This window comes from Jaculus jaculus, chromosome 2 (assembly GCF_020740685.1).
Source record: "Jaculus jaculus isolate mJacJac1 chromosome 2, mJacJac1.mat.Y.cur, whole genome shotgun sequence".
Taxonomy (NCBI): domain Eukaryota; kingdom Metazoa; phylum Chordata; class Mammalia; order Rodentia; family Dipodidae; genus Jaculus; species Jaculus jaculus.
In genome coordinates, this window is record NC_059103.1 from 113,665,125 (window position 1) to 113,691,163 (window position 26,039).

General features: G+C 41.9%; 2 protein-coding genes across 8 annotated transcripts in view; both read left to right on the plus strand.

Moving 5' to 3' along the window:
• Nucleotides 1–26,039, plus strand: part of Wdfy3 (WD repeat and FYVE domain containing 3) — a 250,165-nt gene that overhangs the window by 46,865 nt on the left and 177,261 nt on the right. For all 6 annotated transcript variants that reach the window (XM_004661584.2, XM_004661585.2, XM_045143336.1 and 3 more), the window contains exon 3: nucleotides 22,393–22,516. In XM_004661584.2, the coding sequence (XP_004661641.2) occupies nucleotides 22,393–22,516 (124 nt within the window). The remainder of the gene's footprint in view (nucleotides 1–22,392; nucleotides 22,517–26,039) is intronic.
• On the plus strand, nucleotides 12,792–13,361 carry LOC101602319 (AP-3 complex subunit sigma-1-like). 2 transcript variants are annotated; one of them, XM_045143338.1, is made up of 2 exons: nucleotides 12,792–13,064; nucleotides 13,233–13,361. In XM_045143338.1, exons 1-2 carry the CDS (start codon nucleotides 12,792–12,794, stop codon nucleotides 13,359–13,361), a joined length of 402 nt encoding a protein of 133 aa, XP_044999273.1. The 2 variants fall into 2 exon arrangements, with proteins under 2 accessions (XP_044999273.1, XP_044999274.1); XM_045143339.1 differs by lacking the exon at nucleotides 13,233–13,361 and adding an exon at nucleotides 13,126–13,200.

The following is a 26,039-nucleotide window of genomic DNA, read 5'->3' on the forward strand; positions in this document are numbered from 1 at the left end:
TCTTGAAGTGATAAGATTATTACACCAAAAAGTGTCCCTGCCAGGTTCTTTGTACACTTTAGAAAATCTTGCTCGTGCTGGACGTGGTGGCGCACGCCTCTAACCCCAGCACTTGGGAGGCAGAGGTAGGAGGATCGCCGTGAGTTCAGGGCCACCCTGAGACTCCCAAGTTAATTCCAGGTCAGCCTGGGCTAGAACAAGATCCTACTTCGGAAAGAAAAAAAAAAAAAATTCATCTAGTGTGCCTTGGTGTTTGCCTGGTTTTCTGTGGATTTTGTCAGTGGATAGTTGTGGCTCTAGAGAATGTAGGAGATGATGTGTTTTGTTGATTCCATGTAACAATCTTGCTGGTTTTATTTAAACGTTAACTTTTAAGACGTTGATCTAGTGTTTCTGAGTCCCTGGTTGTGACAGACCTGTGTGCAGCGTCCTGCTGCTCTCACGCGCTGCTGCTGCTGCTGAAGGTTTGAGAAGCTGTGCGCCATTGCTCTTCCCTGCTTATTCAGTTTTAGTTGACGTCCTAGTGAGAAATACAAGCTTGCCTGTTGGTGTCCCGTCCCTCTAAACCATGGCATAGATGCTCACGCTGCTACTCATGCTCCGCTCTCCGAATTCTGTCCACACACCTGAGTCACATCGCCCTCTATGGCGGTTTGATTCAGGTGGCCTCCATAAGCTTAGGTGTTGTGAATGCAGGTTCTCAGCTGATGGAAATTTGGGAATTAATGCCTCCTGGAGGCGGTGTATTGTTGGGGGGCGGGCTTTATGGGTGTTATAGCCAGTTTCCCCTTACCAATGTTTGTCATACCCTCCTGTCACTGTTGTTCACCTGATGTTGGCCAGGGGCTGATGTCCACCCTCTGCTCATGACATTGTTTCCCCCTGCCATCATGGAACTTCCCCTGTAGTCTGTAAGCCAAAATAAACATTTTTTTCCCCACAAGCTACCTGTAGTAGACAGCTTCAGGATCACTGAGATGAACTTCCAGGCCAGGCACAGTTATGGAGGAAGGAATATTTATTGAAGCTCACAGATCCAGGGGAAGTTCCATAATGGCCAAAGGAGCTGGTCTGCCTTCACAGGTCCAAGCAGAGAGAGAGAGAAGCACAAGTCAAAAGCCACACAGCATAGCACACTTCCAGCTAGGCACACTTTGCATATCTTTAGATTGAAATCTGAAACCCACCACCACACCTTAATATCCACCTAGTAACACTGCCTCTAGCCAGGTGGCTGCAGATGCAAACTACAAACAAATAAAAAACTGAATATATTGGGGGCCATCTATTCAAACCACCACACTGCCCTTGGTCGGGTGATTTCTGCCAGCAATGGGAACCTGACTGCAACACTGTGAATATCTAGTGCTGGTTCTCCATGGACTGTGTTGTCAGGATTATCAGAGGTGAACCTTATTCTTCCAATGCAGAACATGTTTGCCCCAGACCTTGCAGTTCTTTGAATTTCAGTCTCCCTCCCTTCATCCCCTCTTTTCCCTTTTTCCCATTCCCTTCTTGCTCACCTTTTTGTTGTCCCTGGTTCTTTTCTTTCTCCTATTTTCTCACACTTTCTGCTCATTTCTCTTTCTTCCTATCTCTGTCTTTTCGAATATGCCTTCATCTCTCATATCCTCTATTATTTTCCCCATCTTTCTTCTCATTCTGTCTTTGCTTTTCCCTTGTGACTCTATCTGTTCTCTTTTCCTCTTGCTATGTATTCTCTCTCTGTCTCTCATTCACTATTGTGTTCCAGTCTTCAATTCAATACTCTCACTTCCTCTCTGTATTCTTCTCTATTTGGTCAGAAATCTTTGAGGCTTGTCTTTTCTCCTCATTGTGCTGATATTTAAGAATGAAGTATTGAAAAATTTGGTAGAAATGGTGTGTACCAAGGTAAATGATGTGGAAAGATGTTCTTGCATTGTTATATGGCTGAAAGACCCCATCCAGTCATAGAATCTGTAGATTTGTTTCCATAAATCACTATCTCAGGAAGAGGGATTCTTTCTGGAACGTATAGGCTGATAGCTAGTTTTCCCTTAAAGACATGTTGAAGAATGAGCTGGAAGTTATTCAGTAAGTGGGATTTCTCTTTGCTCCATTTAAAATTATTTATTGACATAAATGTAGACAATATACTATGATCATGATCCCTGCTCATCACTCTCCTTTCCCCCACCTATCCTCCACGCCACTGAATCCCTTCTTTCTCACTAGTCTCTCTTCTATTTTGATGACATCATTTTTCCCCTCCTATCATGCAGATCTTGTAGGTAGCATCAATCACTGTGAGTTCATCAAATATCAAGGCCACTTTGTGTCTAGAAGACAGCATTTTAAGCATTGTTCCCCATTCTTTCTACTAACCCTTCCCCAATGGTCCCTGAGTCTTGGATGGTGTGGTAGAGGTACCTCAATTAGTACTGAGCTCTTCACTGTCACTTCTTAGCACTGTGGTGAGTTTTATGTCACCCCAGTGGTCACTGTCATCTGAAAAGAGAAGCTTCTTTAATCAAAAGTGAGAGTAGCATGAACACATGGGCATAAACATAAGTGTCCTAGCCATGCTAAAGTAACTGATACAGAAAATTGGTCCCAGGAATGGGAAGTGGAGTCACTGTTCCAATAAACCTGACTATGTGATTTATTGACTTTGGGAAGGAAGGACGATGGGTTTGGACATTTGGACTAGAAAAGCCTTAACAGTGCTGTAAGCAGAACTTAATGGGCCATCCTGGTGGGAGCTTGAAACACCAGAAGGCCAAGAGAAATATGTACTGTGGAAACTCACCTTAGGAGGTTTCAGAGCGGAAGAAAAAGCACTTAGACCTGGGCTAGAGATGCTTCGTGAGTGTAGCAGTCAGGCTCGCATTGCTGGCAGCAATCACCTGACCAAGAACAGCTTGTGGAAAAGAAGGCTTACTTTGGTTTATAGACTTGAGTGGAAGCTCCGTGATGGCAGGGGAAAACAATGGCATGAGCAGAAGGTAGATATCAACTCCTGGCTAACATCATGTGAACAATAGGATCAGGGATGTATGCCAAACACTGGCAAGAAGACACTAGCTATAATGCCTATAAACTCACCCCCAACAATACACTGCCTCCAGGCGGCTTTAATCCCCAAATTTCCATCAGCTGAGAACCTAGCATTCAGAGCACCTGTTTATGGGGGACACCTGAATCAAAGCAGCACATTCTGGCCCTGGCCCCATAAACTAATAACCACCCACGATGTAAAATGCAGTGCATTCAGTCCAACTTCATAAGTTCCCTTAGTTTTTATCAATCCTAATGATATTCAAACATCTCAATAACCCAAGGCCTTTTAACTGAGCCATAATACACAAAAAAGACCATTATAGCACAGAATAAACACGCTGCAAAAGATGGCGTTGGGCATAGCAAAGAAATATTCAGCCAATACAAGATTTAAACAGGGCAAACATCAAGCTGTGTAGCTCTAAGTCCAACAACTCTAGTCAGTGTCAAATCTCCAGGTTTAATACTTCTAACCAGCAAGTCTCTGGAGTTCCAATTCTGCCCCTCTAGCTACACTACTCACAGTCCTACAAAACCTTATCTGGGGTCAGCAGCTCTCCTCAGCAGCCATCTCGTGGTCCTGGCATCTCCACTGGGTCTCCACTGAAACACATAGTTCATCTTCATGGCTCCATCGGGTCTCCATGCTGGCATCCAGCAAATCTGCTTCACACTACCCATGGCTGGTTCCAAAATATAAGATTGCCTTGTAAACTCAATGACTCTCTCTTTCTTGTATTTCTTATACTACAAAATGCCAGGCAGGGTACCAATTTGATAATCCATAGGGGAAGAAAGCAGACTTTGAAGAACAGGACATTCCTTGAGCATTCAGGCCCCTTCAATAGAGTCCACATTCTTCCTGTTGCCCCAGTGAAGGTCAGCTGGCCCAATCTCAGTGGTTGTAATCTCTTATACAGTTGCAGCTGAATAGCAGCAGTTTCAACCCAAAGATTTCAGTTTTTTTTCTGGGCCATATCCCTCTGCTCACATCAGTCCATTTCTATGCAATGTAAACCTGCACAAGTTCTCAGGACACAGGTGTAACAGCAAACCTGTCACACAAACTGCTTCAAGCCCAGTCCATGCAAAGCTCTTTCTCACCCTCATAAGCCAAACCTCACAGTCCATAGTTCTTACTGCATTCAGGTCTTTCAACTCTGACCAGAATAGTCCATCAAGCTGTATTTACAACACTGCAAGATGTCTCTTAGGCCAAGGTTTCAAATCCTTCCACATTTTCCTATTGAAAATCAGCTCCAAAAGGCAAAAGCCACATAGTCAGGTGTCTACCAACAAATGACACCACTCTTCAGTACCAATATTACTATTGTAGTCAGGTTCACATTGCTGGCAGCAATCACCTGCCAGCTTGTAGGAAAATTTGGCTTACAGACTCAAGGGGAAACTCCATGATAGCAGGGGAAAATGATGGCATGAGTAGAGGGTGGACATTACCTCCTGGCCAATATCAGGTAGACAACAGGATCAGGAGAGTGTGCCAAACACTGCATGGAGAGACTGGCTGTAACACCCATAAGCCTGCCCCCAACAATGCACTGCCTCCTGGAGGTATTAATTCCCAAATCTCCATCAGCTGGGAAGGTAGAATTCAGAAACCCTCTAAGTTTATGGGGGACACCTGAATCAAACCAGCACAGTGTGATAGTCTGGCAAAGAGTCTGGCTGCATTCTTCCTGTGACTGAGAAAGAACTTGAGCTAAGTTGAATTTTAAAGTAATTCACTAATGTGTTTGGAGGAAATTTCAAGACAGTAAAGCCTCAAGTCTGTGATGAGGCTTCTTTTTGCTGCTCTTAATGTTGATCTACAATGAAAGAGAAAAATGCATATAAATTAAAAATAGGAAGTTTGGTACAGAAAGAACTGCAAAAAAGTTTGAAATCCCCAGCACAGAAAGTGCAGCCCCTTCAGCTCTAACTGTTGAAGGGAATACCACCATGAAGGATAAGCCAACTGCTCCCTGAAGGCAAGATCCCCATTCTCTAGCAAGGAATAATACAGGTTTTTTTGCTTTGTTTTATGGTATAGTCTCACTGTAGCTTAGGCTGACCTGGCGCTCACTCTACTGCTCCCAGACTGGCCTCAAACTCACGGTCGTACAGTCATGCTCCTACCTCTGCCTGTGCTGGAATTCAAGGTATATACCTCCATGCTCAGCTCTGTTTTCTTCTTCTTTTTTTTTATTGTTTGTTTGGTTGGTTTTTAGGTGGAATCTCACTTTCATGCTGACCTGGAATTCACTCCATAGCCCAGGCTGGCCTCCAAATTGCAGGGTTCCTCCTACCTAGGCTACCTAGTACTGGGATTAAAGTCCTGAGCCACCAAGCCCTTGGCTAGAATGAAAATTCTTTTGAAGGAAAATGCCTGAAGGGAAAATGTTGAGTTGGAGGAGGTCTTTACTTCCCAAGAACTGCACACACAGGCTTCCAGAGCTGTGTTGTGTGGGCACCACCCTTTATCTGGATAGTAGACCTTGACAGCATTCTTCACATGGTACTAGTTTTGGAAGAATGAAAAATTCAAATTCTAGAGGGTCATGGGTTACACCACAGTTCCCTAGAGCCACTGAGGCTAAGCAATGTGAGGCAGGGCAGGAAGTCCTCCCACGATGGCCCTATGAGGTTGCTAGGCAAGTCTGTGAAGATGAACTCTAAGTTGCAATAGAATTTCCAGGCTTTTTGAGATGACAGGACTGTGGGATGGATTCCAAAGAAAGCTGCAGGGTTGGGATGGATTTGACCCAGGAAAGAGGCTTCAGGCAGCACAGTCTGAGGGGCAGAACAAACAAGACTTACAGCCCAGGAGATTTTATCACAAGTCCTAGATGCTGGGCATGGAGCTACAGGACTTGATGTTTCCCTGCTGACATTTGGTCTTGCTTTGATCCATTCTTTCCTTGCTGTGCCTCCATTCTTCCATTTTGTAATGGGCATGTTTACTTTGTACCATTATCTGTTGGTAGATATACCTTAATTTGATTTTACAGAGCCTTTATAAGTTAAGAGACTGCCTAGAGTCTCATGAGAATGTAATCTATTGAACAGTGTTAGAAGTGGTAAAAAAAAACAAAAAACAAAAAAAAAAAAAAAAAACAACTCTGGGAACTCTTAAAGTTGGACTGAATGCATTTTGCTTCATGAAATAACTATAATTCTATGGGGGTCAGGGGCAAAAAGTGGTCTTAATGTAAACTATCTCCATAGACTCTTATGTGTTTGAATAATCAGTTCCCCACCTGGTGGCTGTGTTCAGAAGGAACGTTTAGAATGTGGAGCCTTCCTATAGGAAGTATGATGCTGAGGTTGGGCCTTGAGATTACAGACCAGTGCTGTTCCTGTTCACTGTTTCTTCTTTTCTGATGGGATAATGTGACACCAGCGTTCTGCCCCTGTCATGTTTATGTCACCATGATAAATCTTTAAGCTAAAATAAGCCCTTTCCTTTAAGTTGGTTCTGTTTGGGTGTTTTGTCCCAGAAATGAGGTGATGGATATATATGTAAATGGTTTTTGGCTTTTTTGTTGAAGCTCTTCAGGATGAAAAAAGCTATTGTATTGTATGTGAAATCTAGGCAAGCACACTGTCACTGAGCTATCACACAAGCCCAGTTCTCAGCATTTCACATGAATTGCTAATACCCCACATATGCCTGCATATAGTTCAATAGTTAGGCTCCAATAGTCACTTAAGTAGTCTTTGGCTACATGAATCTTAGAAATTGTTTTTATTTTTTAAAATGTATTTATTTGTGAAGGGGGGTGGGAGGAAAGGTAGGTCAAAAGAGGTGAGGTGGGGACCTTGAAGGATGGCTTAGCGGTTAAGGTGCTTGCCTGCAAAGCCAATGGACCCAGGTTCGGTTCCCCAGGACCCACGTAAGCCAGATGCACATGGTAACACATGCTTCTGGAGTTCGTTTGCAGTATCTGGAAGCCATGATATGCCCATTCTCTCCCCCGTCAAATAAATAAAAATAAGATAAAATAAAAATAAATTTAACAAGAAGAGATGAGAGGAGGGAGGAGAGGAGAGGCAAATATACAGGCATGCCAGAGCCTCTTCCCACTGCAAACAAACTCCAGTTGCAGAGCTTTACTTGGGTACTGGGAATTGAACCTGGGCTGTCAGGCTTTGTGAGCAAGTGCCTTTAACTGCTGAACCATCTCCCTAGTCAAGAAATGGTTTTTACAGTACAGGCTATTGCTAAGGCTCTTCGTAACCCATGAGAACTAGCTGATAAGACCCTATTACTGAAGACACCACATGGTTTGGGTGTAGGATACTGAGAAAACAAGCCATAACTGAGCTGGTGGCCTCCCCCTTGCTGGTAAGCTTTCATAGTCCTGGAAAGTGCTATGCAGCGTGCTTGGGGAGAAAAGTCTCCAGTAGTCATAACCAGCCATAGACCCTAAACTACCCAACTAGCCAGATGGGCAACATCTGCCAACTAATGTAATAGTGACATGACTGTTATGGGAGTAGCCAAGTGCTCTCTGGTTAGATTTGGGGCCTGCTGCATAGGAAAGAATTCATGCCTGGTACTAAAAAGCTAGGTATCAAACCCTTTGGCTGGAAAGGTCATAAGCCCTAATGGGGAAGGTACTACTATCATATGGCTGAATGGATGGAGACACACACACACACACACACACACACACACACACACCCCAAATTACCTTCCAAATATTTATGTGTATGCCCATAGATTGGTATTGCTCCCAGTTTTGGTTAGAAAAGCTTTTCTTTTCAGATGTTGGTGACTAAACTGGACAAAGTGCTAAGAAGTGACAGTTGAGTGTTCACTAAATGAGACATCTCTATCACCCCTCTCCCAAGGCTGAGGGACCATTGTGGAAGAGAAGGCAGAAATGATGTAAGAGCCAGAGGATTGCATAGGGGTGCTTTGGAATGCTGTATTCCACAGACACAGTGACGGTTGCATTCTTGACCTCACAGCAGCTGTCATTACCTGCACAAGACTGTATAGCATTGGACCCATCAACATGTTGTCTTGGATAATATAGGAGGGCTAAAAAATGAATGACGTCAGGACTGGAGAGTCATTTCAGTGGTTAAAGGCACTTGATTGCAAAACCTCACAGCCTGGGTTGGATTCCCCAGTACCCCATAAAGCCAGATGCACAAAGTGGTGCATGTGTCTGGAGTTCGTTTGAGGTGGCAGTAGTCCCTGGCATGCCCATACTCTCTTTGTCTGCCTCTCCCTTCTTTCAAATAAATAAAAAAGAATTTAAAATAACTTCAAAATAGAAGAAGAACTAGTTGTAAAGAAGGGAAAGAAGAGAGGGTTCAGTGGTAGGGGGGATGTGGGAGAAAAGGTAAGTGGTCTGAAGGGATTGTGATCAGGGTATATTGTGTAAATACAAACACACAGAGAGAGAGAGAGGGAGGGAGGGAGGGAGGAAGGGAGGGAGGGAGGGAAGTCAATAAAAATGCAAAAGAAGAAATACTGGCTTTTTATTTGTTTTCCAGATTGGATCCAAAAAGTATTAATGATTATTCTGTTGACTTAGTTTTCTTATGTTTTGTGCTTTTATAAAGAAATGCTAGGCTGGGCTTGGTGGCATGTATCTTTCTTTCCAGCACTGGGGAGGCTGAGGTAGGAGGATCACTGTGAGCTTGAGGCCAGCCTCAAGCTACAGAGTTCCAGATCAGCTTTGAAAAGAAAAAAAAAAATTTTTTTTTTAAAAAGAAACAAATGTCATTAACTATCAAATAATTTCAATGTCCAAAATTTTTAACTAACTGATTAGATGCACTTATCCATGCAAATCCCCCAAACCTTTACCTGCTGAGCGATGGGTGTGAGCAGTTCAGGAACCCGTATGTGTGCGTATGCGGAGCTTGCTGGAGTCACTGAGCTGCATCTTCAGTACAGGTGCAGTGAACTGTATTTGTTTGTTTTGCTGGTTGGTTGTTGGGTTTTGGTGTGCTATGCTGGAGCTTTCTACATGCTTAAGTAAGTGTTCTATCCGAATTCCCTGGCAAACCCTTAACTTATGAAAAGGTAGGAAGTCATTTCTGTACTATTGTGACCAATTTAAAAACATTAATTTTATTCATTGGATTGCCATGAATAAACCAAAATTACCATGAGACATTTTCATTAAATCTAAAAATATGTACTTATTTATTTAATAACATTTAGCTGTTTCTCCACTAACAGTAAATGCTTTCGTTGAGTAAAAGTCATGGCTTATAGCCAGTCATTTCCTGCCATGTTTGTCAAAAATGAGTTGCTAGGAATCATTTGATTTTTGAGACTGCTTAATTTGTGATTAATGATGAACAAACCTTCATTCTATTCATCATGGGCTTCTCTACAGAATAGTTGTCACGCGCGCTCAGTCGCGTTGTTTTGTTGGGAATTGATGTGTGTTGAGTACTTCTTCTGGGCCAGGTTCCATGCTGAGTTCTGGAAATGCCTCCTGTGGGCTTCATCACTGTCCTACAGAGTGGCTGCTGTTACCCTCCTTCTTACTGGTTTTCTCAAACTACAAGATTCCGAGGAGTCTGGGAACAGGCAAATAATGTTTATTTGAATTCTAAAAGATACTTAGCTTTAGTCCCAAGAACAAAAATTTAAAGAGAAAGACGTGGTTTAAACATTTAAAATGAAGAGGCTTTTCATTGTCTAAAATCTCACAAAGTGCCACTGTTAGTTACTTTATATATTGTCTATACTTCATCATATATTTTGAAATGTAATTTTTGTGAACTAGATCCTCAAGAAATTCTTCCTGCATTGAATGCACTTCCATTTTGTATTTGAGTGTAAGTTAAATGTAGTGTTCTTTTCAAATGCCGTTACAATGACATTTACCTTTTATATTGTTGGCTTTGGAGAGAGGACACCCAAGTTTAGAGGCAAATTGAAGTCAGCCAAGTAAACTCTTCTCTTGCAGCTTTATTACCTATTACATAAGAGCAGTATGGTTAGTTCTGTGGAATGTGTCTGTGGTCTGTACAACAGAGGCCTTGCTGAATTCACTCCGGAAATACTCTGGATTCCTTCCACAGTCACTGGCAGGACTAGGCATTTGCAAGCCACACCCAGAGCAGATGAGAATGCATGTTCTCAGGAGGCAGGCACAGCCCAAAAGGAGAGGCATGGGCTGAGTTAGCCACGCTGTTTGTTTCTTTCCCTTCAGTGAGTGTCCCTTAGAAACAACAACAAAAACAAGTACAAGTGTTTCCCTAGACTGTGATATTAGGTGGCAAAAATCTTATTCGTCTTACACTATAAAATAGTAACATTACGTCATTGTTTCCTTTTCTTCCCTTTTTGGGAGCCAGGATCTTGGTATGTAGTCCAAGCTGACCTAACTTGCCATCCTCTTGTGTCAGCTAGGATTATAGGCATAAGCCACCATGTCTGGTTCTTTAATTCATGGAAGATTATGTAAGGACTAATGGTGATCAGTACTATTACTTCATATAGACATATCATGATCATAATCCCCTTCCACCATACTCCCTTTCCTTCCTCTCCTACCCCGTCCCAATGAATCCCTTCTTTTCTATATATATATGAATATATGTATATTTTCTATATATATATGAATGAGACCAGTAGAAATATATATTGGAGGGTGGGGTCTCACTCTAGCCCACGCTGAGCTGGAATTCACTGTGTAGTCTCAGGCTGGCCTCCAACTCATGGCGATCCTCCTACCTCTGCCTCCTGAGTGCTGGGATTAAAGGCATGTGCCACCATGCCCAGCTCTTATATTTTTTAATTTATTTGACAGAGAGAGTGAGGGAAAAAAAGAGGTATATAGAAAGATAGAGAGAATGGGTGTGCCAGGCCTTCAGCCACTGCAAAGGAACTCCAGACACGTGGGCTTTATGCATGTGGCTTTATGTGTGTACTAGGGATTCAAACCCAGGTCCCTAGGCATTACAGTGCCTTAACTGCTGAGACATGTTTCTAGCCCCCTGTTATGTTTTGATATCATCATTTCCCTCCTCCTTTTATTCAGGTCTTCTGTAAATGACATCTCTATAACTTCATTTTAGAAATGGTGTATTTTTAAGAAACAAAAGACTTCAGTTTAGAAAATTTTGTAAACATTCCAAATTTGATTAGTCATATGTAGCTTTTATCACATGGCATCACTGAGTAATATATATTGAGCCTCTTCTTTATACACATTGTTACATAGCATCATTAATTTCTTCTCCCCCAGGAAGCCAAAAATCTTTAGTTGAGGAGATGATAGTAATTTCCTGAAATTTATTCAGACAGATACTATAAGATGAACTTTTGCTGTTCTGCTTTGTGTGTGTGCGCAGGTGTGCTTGTCATGTGTGCAGGTACACACTTTTCTTTGCTCTCTGTTGTACATTCAGTGTGGCCAGAGGACAGCTTAGAAGCATTAGACCAGTACTTGCCTCCGCCTTGTTTGAGGCAATGACTCTCCTTCTTTACATGCAGGCTACTTTGAGCATTTTATTTATTTATTTACAAGCAGAGAGAGAGAGAGAGAGAGAGAGGTTGAGAGAGAGAGAGAGAGAGAGAGAGAGAGATTGAGAAAGAGAGAGAAAGAGGAAGGCAGGAAGGGAGGGAGGGAGCGTAGAAAAAGAATGAATATGGGTATGCCAGGGCCTTTAGCCACTGCAAATGCATTCCAGATGAATGGCTCCACGTGGGCATTGGGGAATTGAACCCAGGTCCTTAGGCTTTGTAAGTAAGCACCTTAATTCCTAGAGTCTTATTTCCAGCCCAATGACTCTTTTTATTGCTCATCCCTGTTTTGGTAGGCTAGCTGGTCATGAGGTTCCAGGAAATTCGCTTGTCTTCTCTACCCATCTCCATTGATGTGCTGAGATTTCAAAAGCCTGTCACAGCTGGGATTATAGAAGCCCACTACAGCTTCTAGACTTCATTTGGGGATTGGGGGATCCAAACCTAGGCATTTACATGTTTTTTCAGTAAGCAGTTTATCCACTGAGCCATCTCCCCATCTTGTCAAATGACCCTTTTAATCATTTCGAGGAATAGCTCAGTAACAGAATACTTGTATGTATGAGGCTCTGATTCCATCCCCAGGACTGCTTAAAAAATAAAACAACTTTTTTTTTTTTTTTTTTTTTTTTTTAATTTGAGAGCGACAGACACAGAGAGAAAGACAGATAAAGGGAGAGAGAGAGAATGGGCGTGCCAGGGCTTCCAGCCTCTGCAAACGAACTCCAGACGCGTGTGCCCCCTTGTGCATCTGGCTAACGTGGGAACTGGGGAACTGAACCTTGAACCAGGGTCCTTAGGCTTCACAGGCAAGCGCTTAACCGCTAAGCCATCTCTCCAGCCCTTAAAACAACTTTTTTACTGACAAGTCAAGCCATGTTGTTTCTCTTTAAAGGTGAATATTATGCAAAGTTAAGGAATAAGGTTCTCAAAAAGTTTAATTGAAAAACAAACACTGAGTAATTAAGAACCCTGCTTTGGAATCACAATTAAATTTCCTCTCTTCCATTTTGCGGCTTAAGTTAACTTTCCTAACCCTTACTTTCTTTCCTTAGCTGTAAAGTGAGGATAGTGGTAGCACCAGCTGTGTAGGATTTTGTTTAAAAAAAAGAAATTACCTGGCCTGCTTGCATGTGCGCGGTCAGGGGCGGGTGGGGAGGGATCGCAGGTGACATCCTGGAGGTGAGGTTCGCACTCCCGTCTCACCCCCCACCCCAGCGCGCTCACCCAGTCGCCCTGCCCAGCCATGATCAAGGCGATCATCCTCCTCAACAACCACTGGAAGCCACGGCTGTCCAAGTTCTACCAGCCTTACAGTGAAGATGTGCAGCAGCAAATCATCAGGGAGACTTTCCATTTGGAATCTAAGAGAGAGGAAAATGTTTGTAATTTCCTAGAAGGAGGATTATTAACTGGAGGATCTGACAACAAACTGATGTATAGATATTATGCAACACTGTATTTTGTCTTCTGTGTGGATTCCTCAGAAAGTGAACTTGGCATTTTAGATCTAATTCAAGCGTTGATGGAAACATAAGACAAATGTCTGTGAACTGGATTTAATATTCCATGTAGACAAGGTTCACAATATTCTTGCCGAAATGGTGATGGGGGGAATGGTTTTGGAGACCAACATGAATGAGATTGTTACATAGATTGATGCACAGAAGAAGCTGAGAAATCTGAGACTGGCTTAGCAGGAGCTCCAGCCCGTGCTGAATCAGCTGTAAAGAATATGAATCTTCCTGAGATCCCAAGAAATATTAACAGTGGTGACAGCAGTATAAATGTACTAAGTCTGCCTTCTTTTAAATAAAATGTTACAAAGGCCGCTCCCCAGTAAAACCTGGAAGGGGGTCATCTAAGTTTACTGTGCAGTTGTTTAACAAAAAGATAGGAGAGTCCCCCCACCCCCCGAGGTAGGGTCTCACTCTAGCTCAGGCTGACCTGGAATTCACTATGGAGTCTCAGGGTGGCCTCGAACTCATGGCGATCCTCCTACCTCTGCCTTCTGAGTGCTGGGATTAAAGGCATACGCCACCACTTAGAGGAGAGTCTTAACTTTGCTCTTGGATTTAAGCCAAGGTACTGTATAGCAGTTGTATAAAATCAGTATGGAAGTTCAGTGTTACTTTTCTTGCTCCGCGGTTTTAAAGAAATTGAATAGTTCCAGTGTGACTCCCCACCCTGTCTAAACTGCATTACTGTGCACACATAAAGGCGTGCCTGGATGTATTAGCTGTCACCGTATTTCAAAAAATGAGATATTTCTTTAATTATGTACAACCCAAAATATTGGTGTTTTGTATGGATCACAAATGCAGCATTCTTAAATTCTTTCTGATGTTTGTTGCAATTGTTATTTAAAAAACCAAGTGTGTGGGCTGGAGAGATGGCTAAGCGGTTAAGCGCTTGCCTGTGAAGCCTAAGGACCCCGGTTCGAGGCTCAGTTCCCCAGGTCCCACGTTAGCCAGATGCACAAGGGGGCGCACGCGTCTGGAGTTCGTTTGCAGAGGCTGGAAGCCCTGGCGCGCCCATTCTCTCTCTCCCCCTCTATGTCTTTCTCTCTGTGTCTGTCGCTCTCAAATAAATAAAAATTTAAAAAAAAAAAAACAAAAACAAAAACCAAGTGTGTATTACATGAAAACATTAAATAAACTCCAAGGTAACTAGACTCTTAAGAAAAGAAAGAAAGAAAGAAATGATGTGGTTTGGAGAGATGGCTCAGCAGTTAAAGGTGCTTGCATGAAAGCCTGATGGCCTGGGTTCAGTTCCCCAGTGCCCACATAAAGCCAGACATAAAGTGATGCTTTTATCTGGAGTGCATTTGCAGGAGCAAGAGGCCCTGGTGCACCCATTCTCATGTGCTTTCTTTCTTCCTCTCTTTGATGAATGATAAAAACAAAAAAATGGTGGGGGGTAGGTTGAGGTAGAGTCTCACTCTAGCCCCGACTGGCCTGGAATTCATTATGTAGTCTCAGGCTGGCCTTGAACTCACGGCGATCCACCTATCTCTACTTCCTGAGTGCTGAGATTTACAGGCGTGCACTACCATGTCCGGCAAAATAAATGTTATATTATTGAAAATTTTATTTTTTATTTATTTGAAAAAGGCAGAGGGAGAGAGGGAGGGTGGGAGGGAGGGAGGAAGAATGGGTACACCAAGGTCTCTACCTACTGCAAATGAACCATCTTATGCATCTGGCTTACATAGGTTCTGGGAAATCAAGCCTGCATCCTTAGGCTTTGCAGGCAGGGATCACAACTGCTAAAATAAAATATTTTAAATGATGTGCCAAGTGTTTGAACAGTACTAAGCTCATTATACATCTTCCTTATATGATAACTGTTATTTTTATTGAAGTTGGTAGAAGGTACTTCAGCTCCTTTTTAAAATTTGTGTTATGAGTATCACAAGTTTATTGTATAATCATCAATTTTTAAATTTTTTATTGACAACTTCCATAGTTAATAGACAATAAACCATGGCAATCCTCCCCTCACTTTCCCCTTCGCAACTCCAATCTCCATCATATCCCCCCTCCATTAGTCTCTTTTTTGTTTTGATGTCAGCATCTTTTGCTCCTTTTATGATGGTCTTGTGTAGGCAGTGCCAGGCACTGTGAAGTCATGCTTATCCAGGCCATTCTGTGTCTGGAAGAGTCCATTGTAAGGAGTCCTATTCCTTTGGCTCTTACATCCTTTCTGCCACCTCTTCCACAATGGACCCTGAGCCTTGGAAGGTGTGAAAGAGATGTTTCAGTGCTAAACACTCCTCTGTCACTTCTTCTCAGCACTATGTTGCCTTTTGAGTCATCCCAGAGGTCACTGTTATCTGAAAAGAGAAGCTTCTCTAACCAAAAATGAGAGTAGCATTAATATAAGGGTATGAATATTAAGAGAAGTGCTTACTGAGCAGTTTGGTGAGCATAATATATGCATTTAGCCAGACACCAGTCGGCATTATACCCCTAGGGCTCATGACTTCCCCTGTCATAGATTTTCAGTATCAGGCATGTATTCCCTCCCATGGAGCAGACCTTCAGTCCAATTAGAGAGTCATTGGTTCCCTCATAGCAGAAATGCCATTATTATATCCATTGGCTCATTCAGTCTGGCTGGCTAAACTTAAGGCTTGCAGTGTCCACTGTTGTTTATTTCTGTTAATGACTTCTCTCTTTCCCATCTGCATGCAATGTAGTTTTTTCCACCTCTGTCAATGCTGCACTTGTGATCCATACAAAACACTAATGAAGGAGGTTTTCAGCTTAGCTTCAACAGGATTTCTCAGTGACCTTTCAACCCAAGTATGTGGAGTCTTCAGCAATAGGGTCTTACCATCCATTCCTGGTGGGAAATCAAGAGCCTCAGCAATGCTTGTAATGTTTTGGGGGCATCAAGGACCTCCTTGGCCAACAACTCACTGGAATATATCCCATACCTAACACTGCAAATTTTCTAGTTATAATCTGTGGCTTCTGGGTGTGCCATTGTCCAAAAACGTAGGTTTCCATATGACTTATTTATACCCTGTTAGATTATGATTGGTCTTCTCTCCACCTTTCCTTTACCCAATCTCTTCCCCTGACCTCACTTAGGCCTTTTCACCCCCCATTAATCTGTTCGTCTGCTTACATATATACAATACCATCCTATTAAATTCCCCCTTCCTTTCTGTTCCTTTTTTATCTCCTTTCTAGCTTAATGGCCTCTGCTATTCAGTTTTATTCCAACTCACACAGAAGTCCAATCATTTGTAGCTAGGATACACATATGAAAAGGAACTTGCAGTGCTTGGCTTTGTGGGCCTGGGTTACCTCACTAAGTATAATCCTTTCAGATCTATCCATTTCCCTACAAATTTCATTTTTCTTCACAGCTGAATAGAATCCATTGTATAAATGTACCACATCTTCATTATCTACTCATCACTTTAGGTACATCTAGGCGGGTTCCATTTCCTAGCTGTGGTGAAAAGAGCAGCAATAACTATAGATGTGCAAGTATCTCTAAGGTAGTGCAATGAGTCCTTAGGATATCTGCCTAGGAGTGGTATAGCTGGGTCATATGGCAAATTTATTTTTAGCTGTCTCAGGAACCTCCACACTTATTTCCACAGTGGCTCTATGAGATTCCATTCCCACTAACAGTGTAGAAGATTTCCTCTTTTTCTGCATCCTTGCCAGCATTTATTGTCATTTTGTTTCTTTGTAATAGTCATTCTGACAGGAGTAAGATGTAATCTCAAAGTAGGTTTTTAAAATCTATTTTGTTTGTTTATTTATTTGACAGAGAAAGAGGGGGAGAGAGAGAGAGAGAATGTGCATGCCAAGACTTCCAGCCACTGGAAACAAACTCCAGAGGCGTACGCCCCCTTGTGCATCTGGCTATTGTGGGTCCTGGGGAATTGAACCTGGGTCCTTTGGCTTTGCAGGCAAACACTTTAAACACAAAACCATTTTTCCAGCCCTCAAAGTAGTTTTAATTTGCATTTCTCTTATGGCCAAGGATGTAAGACACTTTCTTAGATGTTTATAGGCCATCTGTATTTCTTTTGAGAAATCTGTTTAGTTCCATAGCATATTTTTTAATTGGGTTGCTAGAGTTTTTCCTTTTCCTTTTCTTTTCTTTTTCTTTTTGATTTCTTATTATTTAGTTTTTTGAGTTCTTTGTATATCCTGGATCTTAATCCTCTGTCAGATGTATAGCTGGCAAAGATTTTCTCCCATTCTGCAGGTTGCTGCTTTGCTCTATTCACAGTGTACTTTGCTGTACAAAAGCTTTGTAGTTTCATGAGGTCCCAGTGGCTGTTTTATTTCTTATTTTGAGATAGGGTCTCACTCTAACTTAGGCTTACCTGGAATTCACTCTGTAGTCTTAGGCTGGCCTTGAACTCACAGTGATCCTCCTACCTTGGCCTTCAGGTTGCTGGGATTAAAGGCGTGTTCTACCATGCCTGGCTTCATCCTTCTTGAGTTGAATGTGCTAAGAGATCTCTTACCCAATTTTCTCCCTTGACAGATGGGGAAAACTAAGAAACAGGAACATTTGAGCAGTTGTTCCTGAGAAAGAAGCGGAACCCAAGTCTCTTTAGTCCCAGCTCCATGTTTCATCCCCTGTGACAGCCATTGATGTATGTGGCGTTTTGTTGAAGATGGTGAACACATGCTTAGTATTGATAAAGTTAATTACTGACGTCAGCTCTTCTCTTTGTTCCTTCCACATTCAGCATCACCAGTTTCAGGCTACCACCTCTCCACATTAGCTTGTTCCAGTCTGACAGGCCTCTGCATTGTCACTCAGCCACCCCAACCACTTTTCCACCTCGAGGCCTTTGCACAGCTCTGTTCTCATTGCCTGGAGCCCTCCTTCCTTGTGGCATCACTGAGTGTCCTCCTGCGTTACCCTTGCCATTCCTCAGGTAGACCGTACAGGCAGTCTTCCTCCACCTTATGCTTTATTTCCTTCATAGCATGTCACTATTTTAGCATAATTAAAAATAGTTTTGAGCTGGTGGTGCACACCTTTAATCCCAGCACTTGGGAGGCAGAGGTAGGAGGATCGCTGTGAGTTCTAGGCCACCCTGAGACTCCATAGTGAATTCTAGGTCAATCTGGACTAGAGTGAGACCCTACCTTGAAAAACAACAACAAAATCAGTTTTAAAAAGTAGTTTACTTGGTTATTTATTTGCAAGTAGAGAAAGGCAGAGAGAGTAAGAGAGAATGGGCACAGCAGGACCGATTCACCCCCGCCCCGCCACTACAAACAAACCCCAGACACATGTGCTACTTTGTGTATCTGGCTTTATGTTAGTACTGGGGAATTGAATCTGGACTGTTCGGTTTTACAAGCAAGTGCATTTAACTGCTGAGCAATCTCCCTAGCCCCTAGCATAATTTTAATTTCTGTGTTAGTGATGCTCTGCATAGAACCTAGGCTTCACTCGTGCTGAGCACATGCTTACCCTTAAGCTTCACCGTGGTCTCAATTTTTATTTATTTTAACTTTTTTTTTTTTTTTTTTGAGTCAGGGTCTCACTCTGTAATCCCTGCTGGTTGGGAACGCATGCTGTATATCCCAGGCTACCCGAAGTCACTGCTATCCAGGGCCTCCCAGGCTTTAGGATTAGATTCAGGATTAGAGCATGAATGACCACGCCTGGCCCTCTATGTGCTATATTTTATATATAGCTAACAATTGATCCCACTAATTATAGTTTTAAATTTAAAATTTTCATGTGTACTAAGATGCGAGCACTATGATTATCAGAATATTTTCTTTTTTAAAATTTGTTTGCGCATGGATAGGGGTTTGTATGGGTGTGCCATTGCAAACAAACACCAGCTGCCTGCACCACCTTTTGCATCTGGCTGTATATGGATGCTGGGGAATCAAACTTGGGACAGCAGGTTTTGTAGGCATGTGCCTTTAACCACTGAGTCATCTTCCTAGCCCCCAGAATATTTTCCTAATTTAACTGGCCCCATTTTTTCACCTGTGGTGAGACCAGAAATATTGGGAATTAATTAATGAAAGAGAAAATTGTAATGTTGGTGAATTGAACAAAAAAATGTTCATGTAAAAGAAGCAAAACTTACTCATTTCACCCTAACAAACAAAACATATTCTTTTTTATCTTTTGAAAAAAATATTTTAACGAAAAAATAAAGCAGTAAATATTAGAGTTTGCATTTCCAAAATGCATTATTTTCCCCCTATGAAGACTGCTTAAATAACTATCTTTTTCCTATTGAAGAAACGAGCTGTTTATATTAGAAATTTCACTTAACAATTCACTTAAAATTTCTTACAAGCAAAGATATATCAGTATATTATGTGTCAGGAATATTTAAATGCAACCTTTTCTTTAAATATGACATATTTACCCCTGAATTGAGGAACATTTTGGGTGTGTGCTATTTGTAGGGTTCTGAATTTCCTTTTGTTTGCTAGCTTATTGAAATGTTGAGCTTCAGTGGGGAATGGCTGAGCTTCTAGAGTGTGTACTCAGCATGCCGGAAACCCTGGTTGGCTGCCCTGGGGGTTATGGGTCTTATTTAGCAGGTGACAGATTTAACTCGAGTACAGAATATCTTTAGAAATAATACTTATTGAGAAGTTCTTGAAAAGCAGTTTGTTCTCTGATAGCATTGAGAAGTCCAGCTTTGCCTAGTTAATTGAACAGATGATATTCCTCAACACTAGTAACCATGTAGAATTAGTTTTTGGTTATTGTTTCCACTTAATTTGAAGAATTTATAAAAAGTGTCTATTGTTGGGCTGTATTAAACATTTTCTACTAAAAAGATATTGTAGGGAGTTGCATCGCTACTTGGAATAAAGTTTTATAACTTCGTATGAAATATACATGTAATATATATTTGATATGTGTGTCTTATCAGATGATGTGAGTGACTACAGGTATATGACTGACTAGGTTTTTGCTTTTGAATATTGAGGTAAAATTTGTGACCAAAGACTGGAGAGATGACTTAGCGGTTAAGTGCTTGCCTGTGAAGCCTAAGGACCCCTGTTCGAGGCTCGATTCCCCAGGACCCACATTAGCCAGTTGCACAAGGGGGTGCATGCATCTGGAGTTCATTTGCGGTGGCTGGATGCCCTGGCATACCCATTCTCTGTCTTTCTCTCTCTCTATCCCTCCTTCTCTGTTGGTTTCAAAGAAATAAAAATAAACAAAAAATATTTGTGACCAAAACAAGGAAAGTACATATGTCTGTTTTGTTTGTTTGTTTTAGAACTTCATTTCTTTAGCCTTGAGATTTTATTAGCTTGGTTATTTTTTTCCCTACTTTTTTGGTTTGCTTTTTGTTGTTGTTATTGTCATTATTGTTGTTGGTTTTTCAAGGTAAGGTCTCTTGCTCTAGCCCAGGCTGACTTGGAATTCACTATGTAGTCTCAGGCTGGCACCAATCCTCCTACCTCTGCCTCCCAAATTCTGGGATGAAAGGCATGCATCACAATACCTAGTTTTTTTTAAAAAAATATTTTTATTTATTTATGTGTATGGAGAGAGAGAGAGAGAATGGCCATGCCAGGGCCTCTTGTCACTGCAAACAAACTCCAAACACATGCACCACTTTGTAATCTGGCTAACCTGGTTACTATGGGAATAGAACCCAGGTTGTCAGGCCTTGCAAGCAAGTGCCTTAACCACTGAGCCATCTCTCTAGCCCTTGCTTTTGCTTTGCAATAGTGTCTTACTACATAGCCTCAACCGGCCTCTGCCTTGCCATCATCCTCTTCCAGCTTTCCACTGCCAGGATTATAGGTGTACTGTGCAGTGCGCTTCTCGTTGTTGCTTTTAGCTTGTGCACTCAGGCTTTCCTGTCAGGCTTCTTCAACAGCCTCTACTGTTTAGTCGTGGGAACAGTCCGTGTGTAAGCAAGCAGCCTTGTTTAGGAGCATTCCTACAAAAGGCAGGCTGCTGGCCTGGGAAGGAGTCTAAGGATGCATAAATTACATTTAATCCCTTTGTAGTGACATTTGAGCAGTAGTAATACAAACTGCTGTGCCATAATGGAGAGGTATTATGACAGCTTAAAGGAAAATGTTTACCTTCAACTGTAAAGAACAATTTTTAAAATAATATTTCAAGATACATCTAGTTATATAGCCACCAAAATACTGTTTTCTGTCTTATGATGGTCCATTAGGGTTATCTTTAAGAATTGCTTATTGTGGCCTGGAGGGATGGCTTAGCAGTTAAGGTGCTTGCCTGCAAAGCCAAAGGACCCAGGTTCGAGTCCCCAGGACCCATGTAAGCCAGATGCACAAGGGCATATGTGTCTGGAGTTTGTTTGCAGCAGCTAGAGGCCCTGACACAACCATTCCCTTTCTCCCCCCCCCCCGTGTGTGTGTCAAATAAATAAATAAAAATAAAATATTAAAAGAATTATTTACTCTAAAATTCATTTGTATGAAACTTTTGTTGAAAACGAGTTTATTTTATGAGCTTTCTATTCCCTTTGCTTATCTGTGTCATTTTCACAATAGTCTTGTTTTCAAGAAGGTTGTGGTTAGATATAAAAATAATGAAATGTAAAATGAGGTTGGGGAATTCTGTGTTCAGTCTGAGATGTGGCATTAGTCAGTTTCTGCTCTTTCCATGTAGTGTGAGAGTCTGTCAAATAATCTTATCTCTTTCTCTACCTCCTAAGTTTGTTGTTGACATTTCTCCAAAGGATGCTTATGTATTCCAAAGTTTTTTAGGGAGATTGATTTAGACTTACCTTTTTTTGGCTTTTAGATTTTAGTTAATTTTTTAAAATTATACTTATTTATTTAGAAAGAGAAAAAGTCAGTTAGAGACATTGGACATGCTAGGGCCTCTAGCCACTGGAAATGAATTCTAAGTGCATGTGCCACCATGTGGCTTACACGGGTACTGGGAAATTGAACTTTTTTCCTTAGGCTTTGCAGGCAAGTGCCTTAACTGCTAAGCCATCTCTCCAGCCCTAGATGTTCTTTCTTTCTTTCTTTTTTGAAGTAGGGTTTCACTCTAGTTCAGGCTCTCCTAGAATTCACTATGTAGTCTCAGGGTGGCCTTGAACTCACTGCAATCCTCCTACCTCTGCCTCCCAAGTGCTGGGATTAAAGGTGTGTCACCACCATGCCCAGTGCTAGATGTTATTTCTTAATTATGTGTTCAGTAGATTAGTATGGAAAAGGGCATGTGGCCAGATGTGGTCTATTGACTAGCATAAGTTTTGAATGTAACTCACACTTCCTGACTCAATCATAAAGCTGTGCCACACTTTGAAATTGAGAATTAAAGAAACAAAAGGGCAACATTGGTTCATTAAAAATGGTTTCTGTCATCCACAGGTTTTTGGAAATGCTCCACCAAATACAATGACAGAAAAGTTTTCTGATCTTCTGCAGTTCACAACGCAAGTCTCACGACTAATGGTGACAGAAATTCGAAGGAGAGCATCGAACAAATCTACAGGTACTCACAGAGGCAAGCCACATGTGGACTGACTTGTTGAAGAGATAATTCTTTTAGAGTTCTCCCGAAATGAAGGAGCATAGATCTTGTTGTTGGCACGTGGATCTCATTCACCTGCCCCAATCCCTTGTTTACGGTCATGTTCTCTTGCTTTCAGCATCAGCTTTCAACAGTAGTAGTTCTGCTCAGAGCTGATCCTTCAGTACCACTGCCGCTTCCAGTGGCTCTCTCTCACCACGCCTGCCTTCTTTTCTTGTTTCCTTTCTGAACTGTAAACGCAGCCAGCTGTGCTGTAGTCTCTGAGGACGACCGGGCTTGTGCTGTGGTCCTCTACTTGAGGTAATCCACCTCAGTGTGTCTGAATCTCAGCTTGCAGCAAGTCACACTTCCTTGTGTCATGACATGCTTCTTGATGCCTGTTATCTGAAACACTTTTACTCTTCTGGACTATTGTTTTCCATCTGAGAGGGAGAGGGAGAGGGAGAGGGAGCGCAAGAGAGAGAGGAGTGTGTGTGTTTGTGTTTTTTTCATTATGCCACAAGTTAGCATTTCTGGGGTCATATAACAAAGTAACCTGAACCTGCGAGCTTAAACCACCAAAGTTTGGTTTCTTACAGCTTTGGCGACTGGAAGTCTGGGGACAGGGGCTTAGGCTGGTGTTCTGGAGAGAACTCTTTCAGGCTTGCAGACTGTGTCTTCACATGGAAGAGAGAAAGAGCCTATTCTCGGAGTTCTTTCCTACTGTGTGTGCTGATCTCATCATGAGGGCCCTTGTTGCCTCCCCCAGCACCCCATCCTCATCCAGCACGGTGTGCGGGCGAGGCTCACACCACCACACTGCATGTCAGGAGAGAGCAGAGAGGCCTGTTCAGAGATGTCACCCTGGCAAGAACCCATTATGCAGTCTTTGGGGAAAGAGCTATTCAAGTGTTTTTAAACTGAGGACCAGTTTCCTTACCCAGAAGTACTTTGTGTGATTTGATGTGTGTGTGGAGAACTGAGATGGTTTTAGTTATATGTGCAATACATGAAAAAGGTATAGTCTGCTTTCTCCTCCACTGAAAATGGGGCTGCATCTCTTTTCATCTTCTTTGTCTCAGTTACTCTTGTGGAAGTGAAAATTTGGTAAAAGGTGTGTGGTTTATGCATATTTAGCGACTTTAAACAAATGATAAGAAGGGAACTTTCTCTGTCACATGTTAACTCCTACATTGTAACTTCTTTTCTTTCCCTTCCTTCCTTCCTTCCTTCCTTCCTTCCTTCCTTCCTTCCTTCCTTCCTTCCTTCCTTCCTTCCTTCCTTCCTTCCTTTTTCTTTCTTTCTCTTTCTTTCTTTCTTTCTTTCTTTCTTTCTTTCTTTCTTTCTTTCTTTCTTTCTTTCTTTCTTTCTTTCTTTCTCCCTCACTCACTCCCTGCTTACTTATCTTCTCTTTCTCCTTCTCTTTATCCTTCCTTTCCTCCTTCCTTCCCTCTTTCCTTCTTTCCTCCTTCCCTCCCTCCCTTCTTTCTATTTATTGGGAACATAGAGAGTCAGAGAGAGTATAGACATGCCTGGGCCTCCTGCCATTGCAAACAAACTCCAGATGCACATGCCACTTTGTGCATTTGCCTTTATATGGGTACAGGAAATTGTATCTGGGTCTTCAGGCTTTGCAAGCAAGTGCCTTTAACTGTTGAGCCATCTTTACAGCTCCACAATTTCTATTTTTTTTTTAAATATTTTATTTATTTATTTGAGAGAGAGGGATAAAGAGAGATCTGAGAGAGAGAGAATGGGCATGCATGCCAGTGCCTGTAGCCACTAGAAACGAACTCCCAAAACATGTGCCACTTTGTGCATTGGGCTTACGTGGGTACTGGGAAATGAAACCTGAGTCCCCAGCCTTCGCAGGCAGTTACTTTTATCACTAAGCCATGTCTTCAGCCTCCCAGCAACCCCCTACAGTTTCTTGAAGGACACCCTAGATTAGAAGAAAAGTTCTCAGGACTTAATTTTGTTGGCTTCATTGTTGCTGTCTTAAAAAAAAGTCTGATCTTCCCTGTTTGTAGAAAGAAATTATGCTTTACTAACGATTTGTTTTCTTAGTGCATCAGTGATTTGTACTCATTAGACAGTGTTGGTGGTATGATGGAAAATGCCTTAAATAGAAAAAAGGTCTCATGCTTAAAAAAAATAATTTCTTTATTTTCAAGCAGAGGGAGACAGAAGAAGGAAGAGAGGAGGAGAAAGAGGGAGAGACGGAGAGAATAGATGTGGTAGGACCTCCTGTTGTTGCACATGAACTCCAGATGCATGTGCTATTTGTATATCTGGCTTTACATAGGGGAACTGAACTCAGTTCGTTAGGCTTTGCAGGCAAGTGCCTTAACCACTTAGCCATCTCTCCAGACCCAAGGTCTCATTCGTGGTTATAGCAATAGTTAGCACAAGCATTGTTTTGTCTTATAATTTTGAAATAGCGATAGATTCATAGGCAGTTACAAAAATAATACCTGGTCTCAGGCGCCCTGCACTGTCTCAGGTAAGTCTTCCGTCCTGTAGCTTGCACAGGTTAGTGTCTGTTCACTCATGGGCTTATCTTTGTATCCATCTGGAAGTCTCATGTAGTTACTTATTAAATTTTATTGTCGTTCTGCTTCATGAGCATACAGGAGGATGCTTGCTATGCATTACATATTTGATAAACTTTTACTGATTTATTTTTTAACCTAGAATTTTTCTGCTTCATGCCATCCCTCAAGACTTGGAAAAAGAGCCAGTCTTACTGATTTTAATTGAGAAAAACATAATTGGAGTATCTCCTCATTTGATAAATATTTTCATGTCAATTTTGTGGGGGTTATTTGTGTGTGTGTATGTGCGCGCATGTGTAAGCACTATGAGACAGGGTCTTGCTGTATATCTGAGACTTGCCTAGCAGCTGTAGCCCACGCTCAGGCCCATCTCAATCTAGCAGTCCTCTTCACTTATCCTCCTAGTGCAGTTATTACAACCCTTCATCCCTACATCTGGCTCATGGAAATCTTTTTGACCATTTGTGTTTTTTTAATAAAAACATTTTGAATTTCCAGATCTAGGTTGTCCCCAAACTACTTGACTCATATTTAATTTTTATTTCTATTGTGGTTAAAACATGTATCATGTGCTGGAGAGATGGCTTACCAGTTAAGGCACTTGCCTGCAAAGCCAAAGGACCCAGGTTCAACTCCCCAGGACCCATGTAAGCCAGATGCACATGGGGCACACACATCTGAAGTTTGTTTGCAGTGGCTAGAGGCCCTGGAGCACCCTTTCTCTCTCTGTCTCTCTACCTGCCTATTTCTGCATATCTTTCTCTCTCAAATAAATAAATAAAAATAAAATATTTTTTAAGAACATGTATCATGAGGTACACTCAATATATTTTAAGTCTAGAATACATATGGTATTGTTAACTATAACTCCCATGTGGAATAGCACATCACTAAAATGGTTTTTATCCTGCATGAACTACCTGAGAAATTGTAACTCCTCATTTCCCTTC

Bases quoted from the DNA above. Each gene is read 5' to 3' on its own strand.
- LOC101602319 (XM_045143338.1), top strand. From the start codon at position 12,792: ATGATCAAGGCGATCATCCTCCTCAACAACCACTGGAAGCCACGGCTG. The intron at 13,065-13,232 runs GCGTTGATGGAA...GAGAAATCTGAG, and splicing joins GCATTTTAGATCTAATTCAA to ACTGGCTTAGCAGGAGCTCC.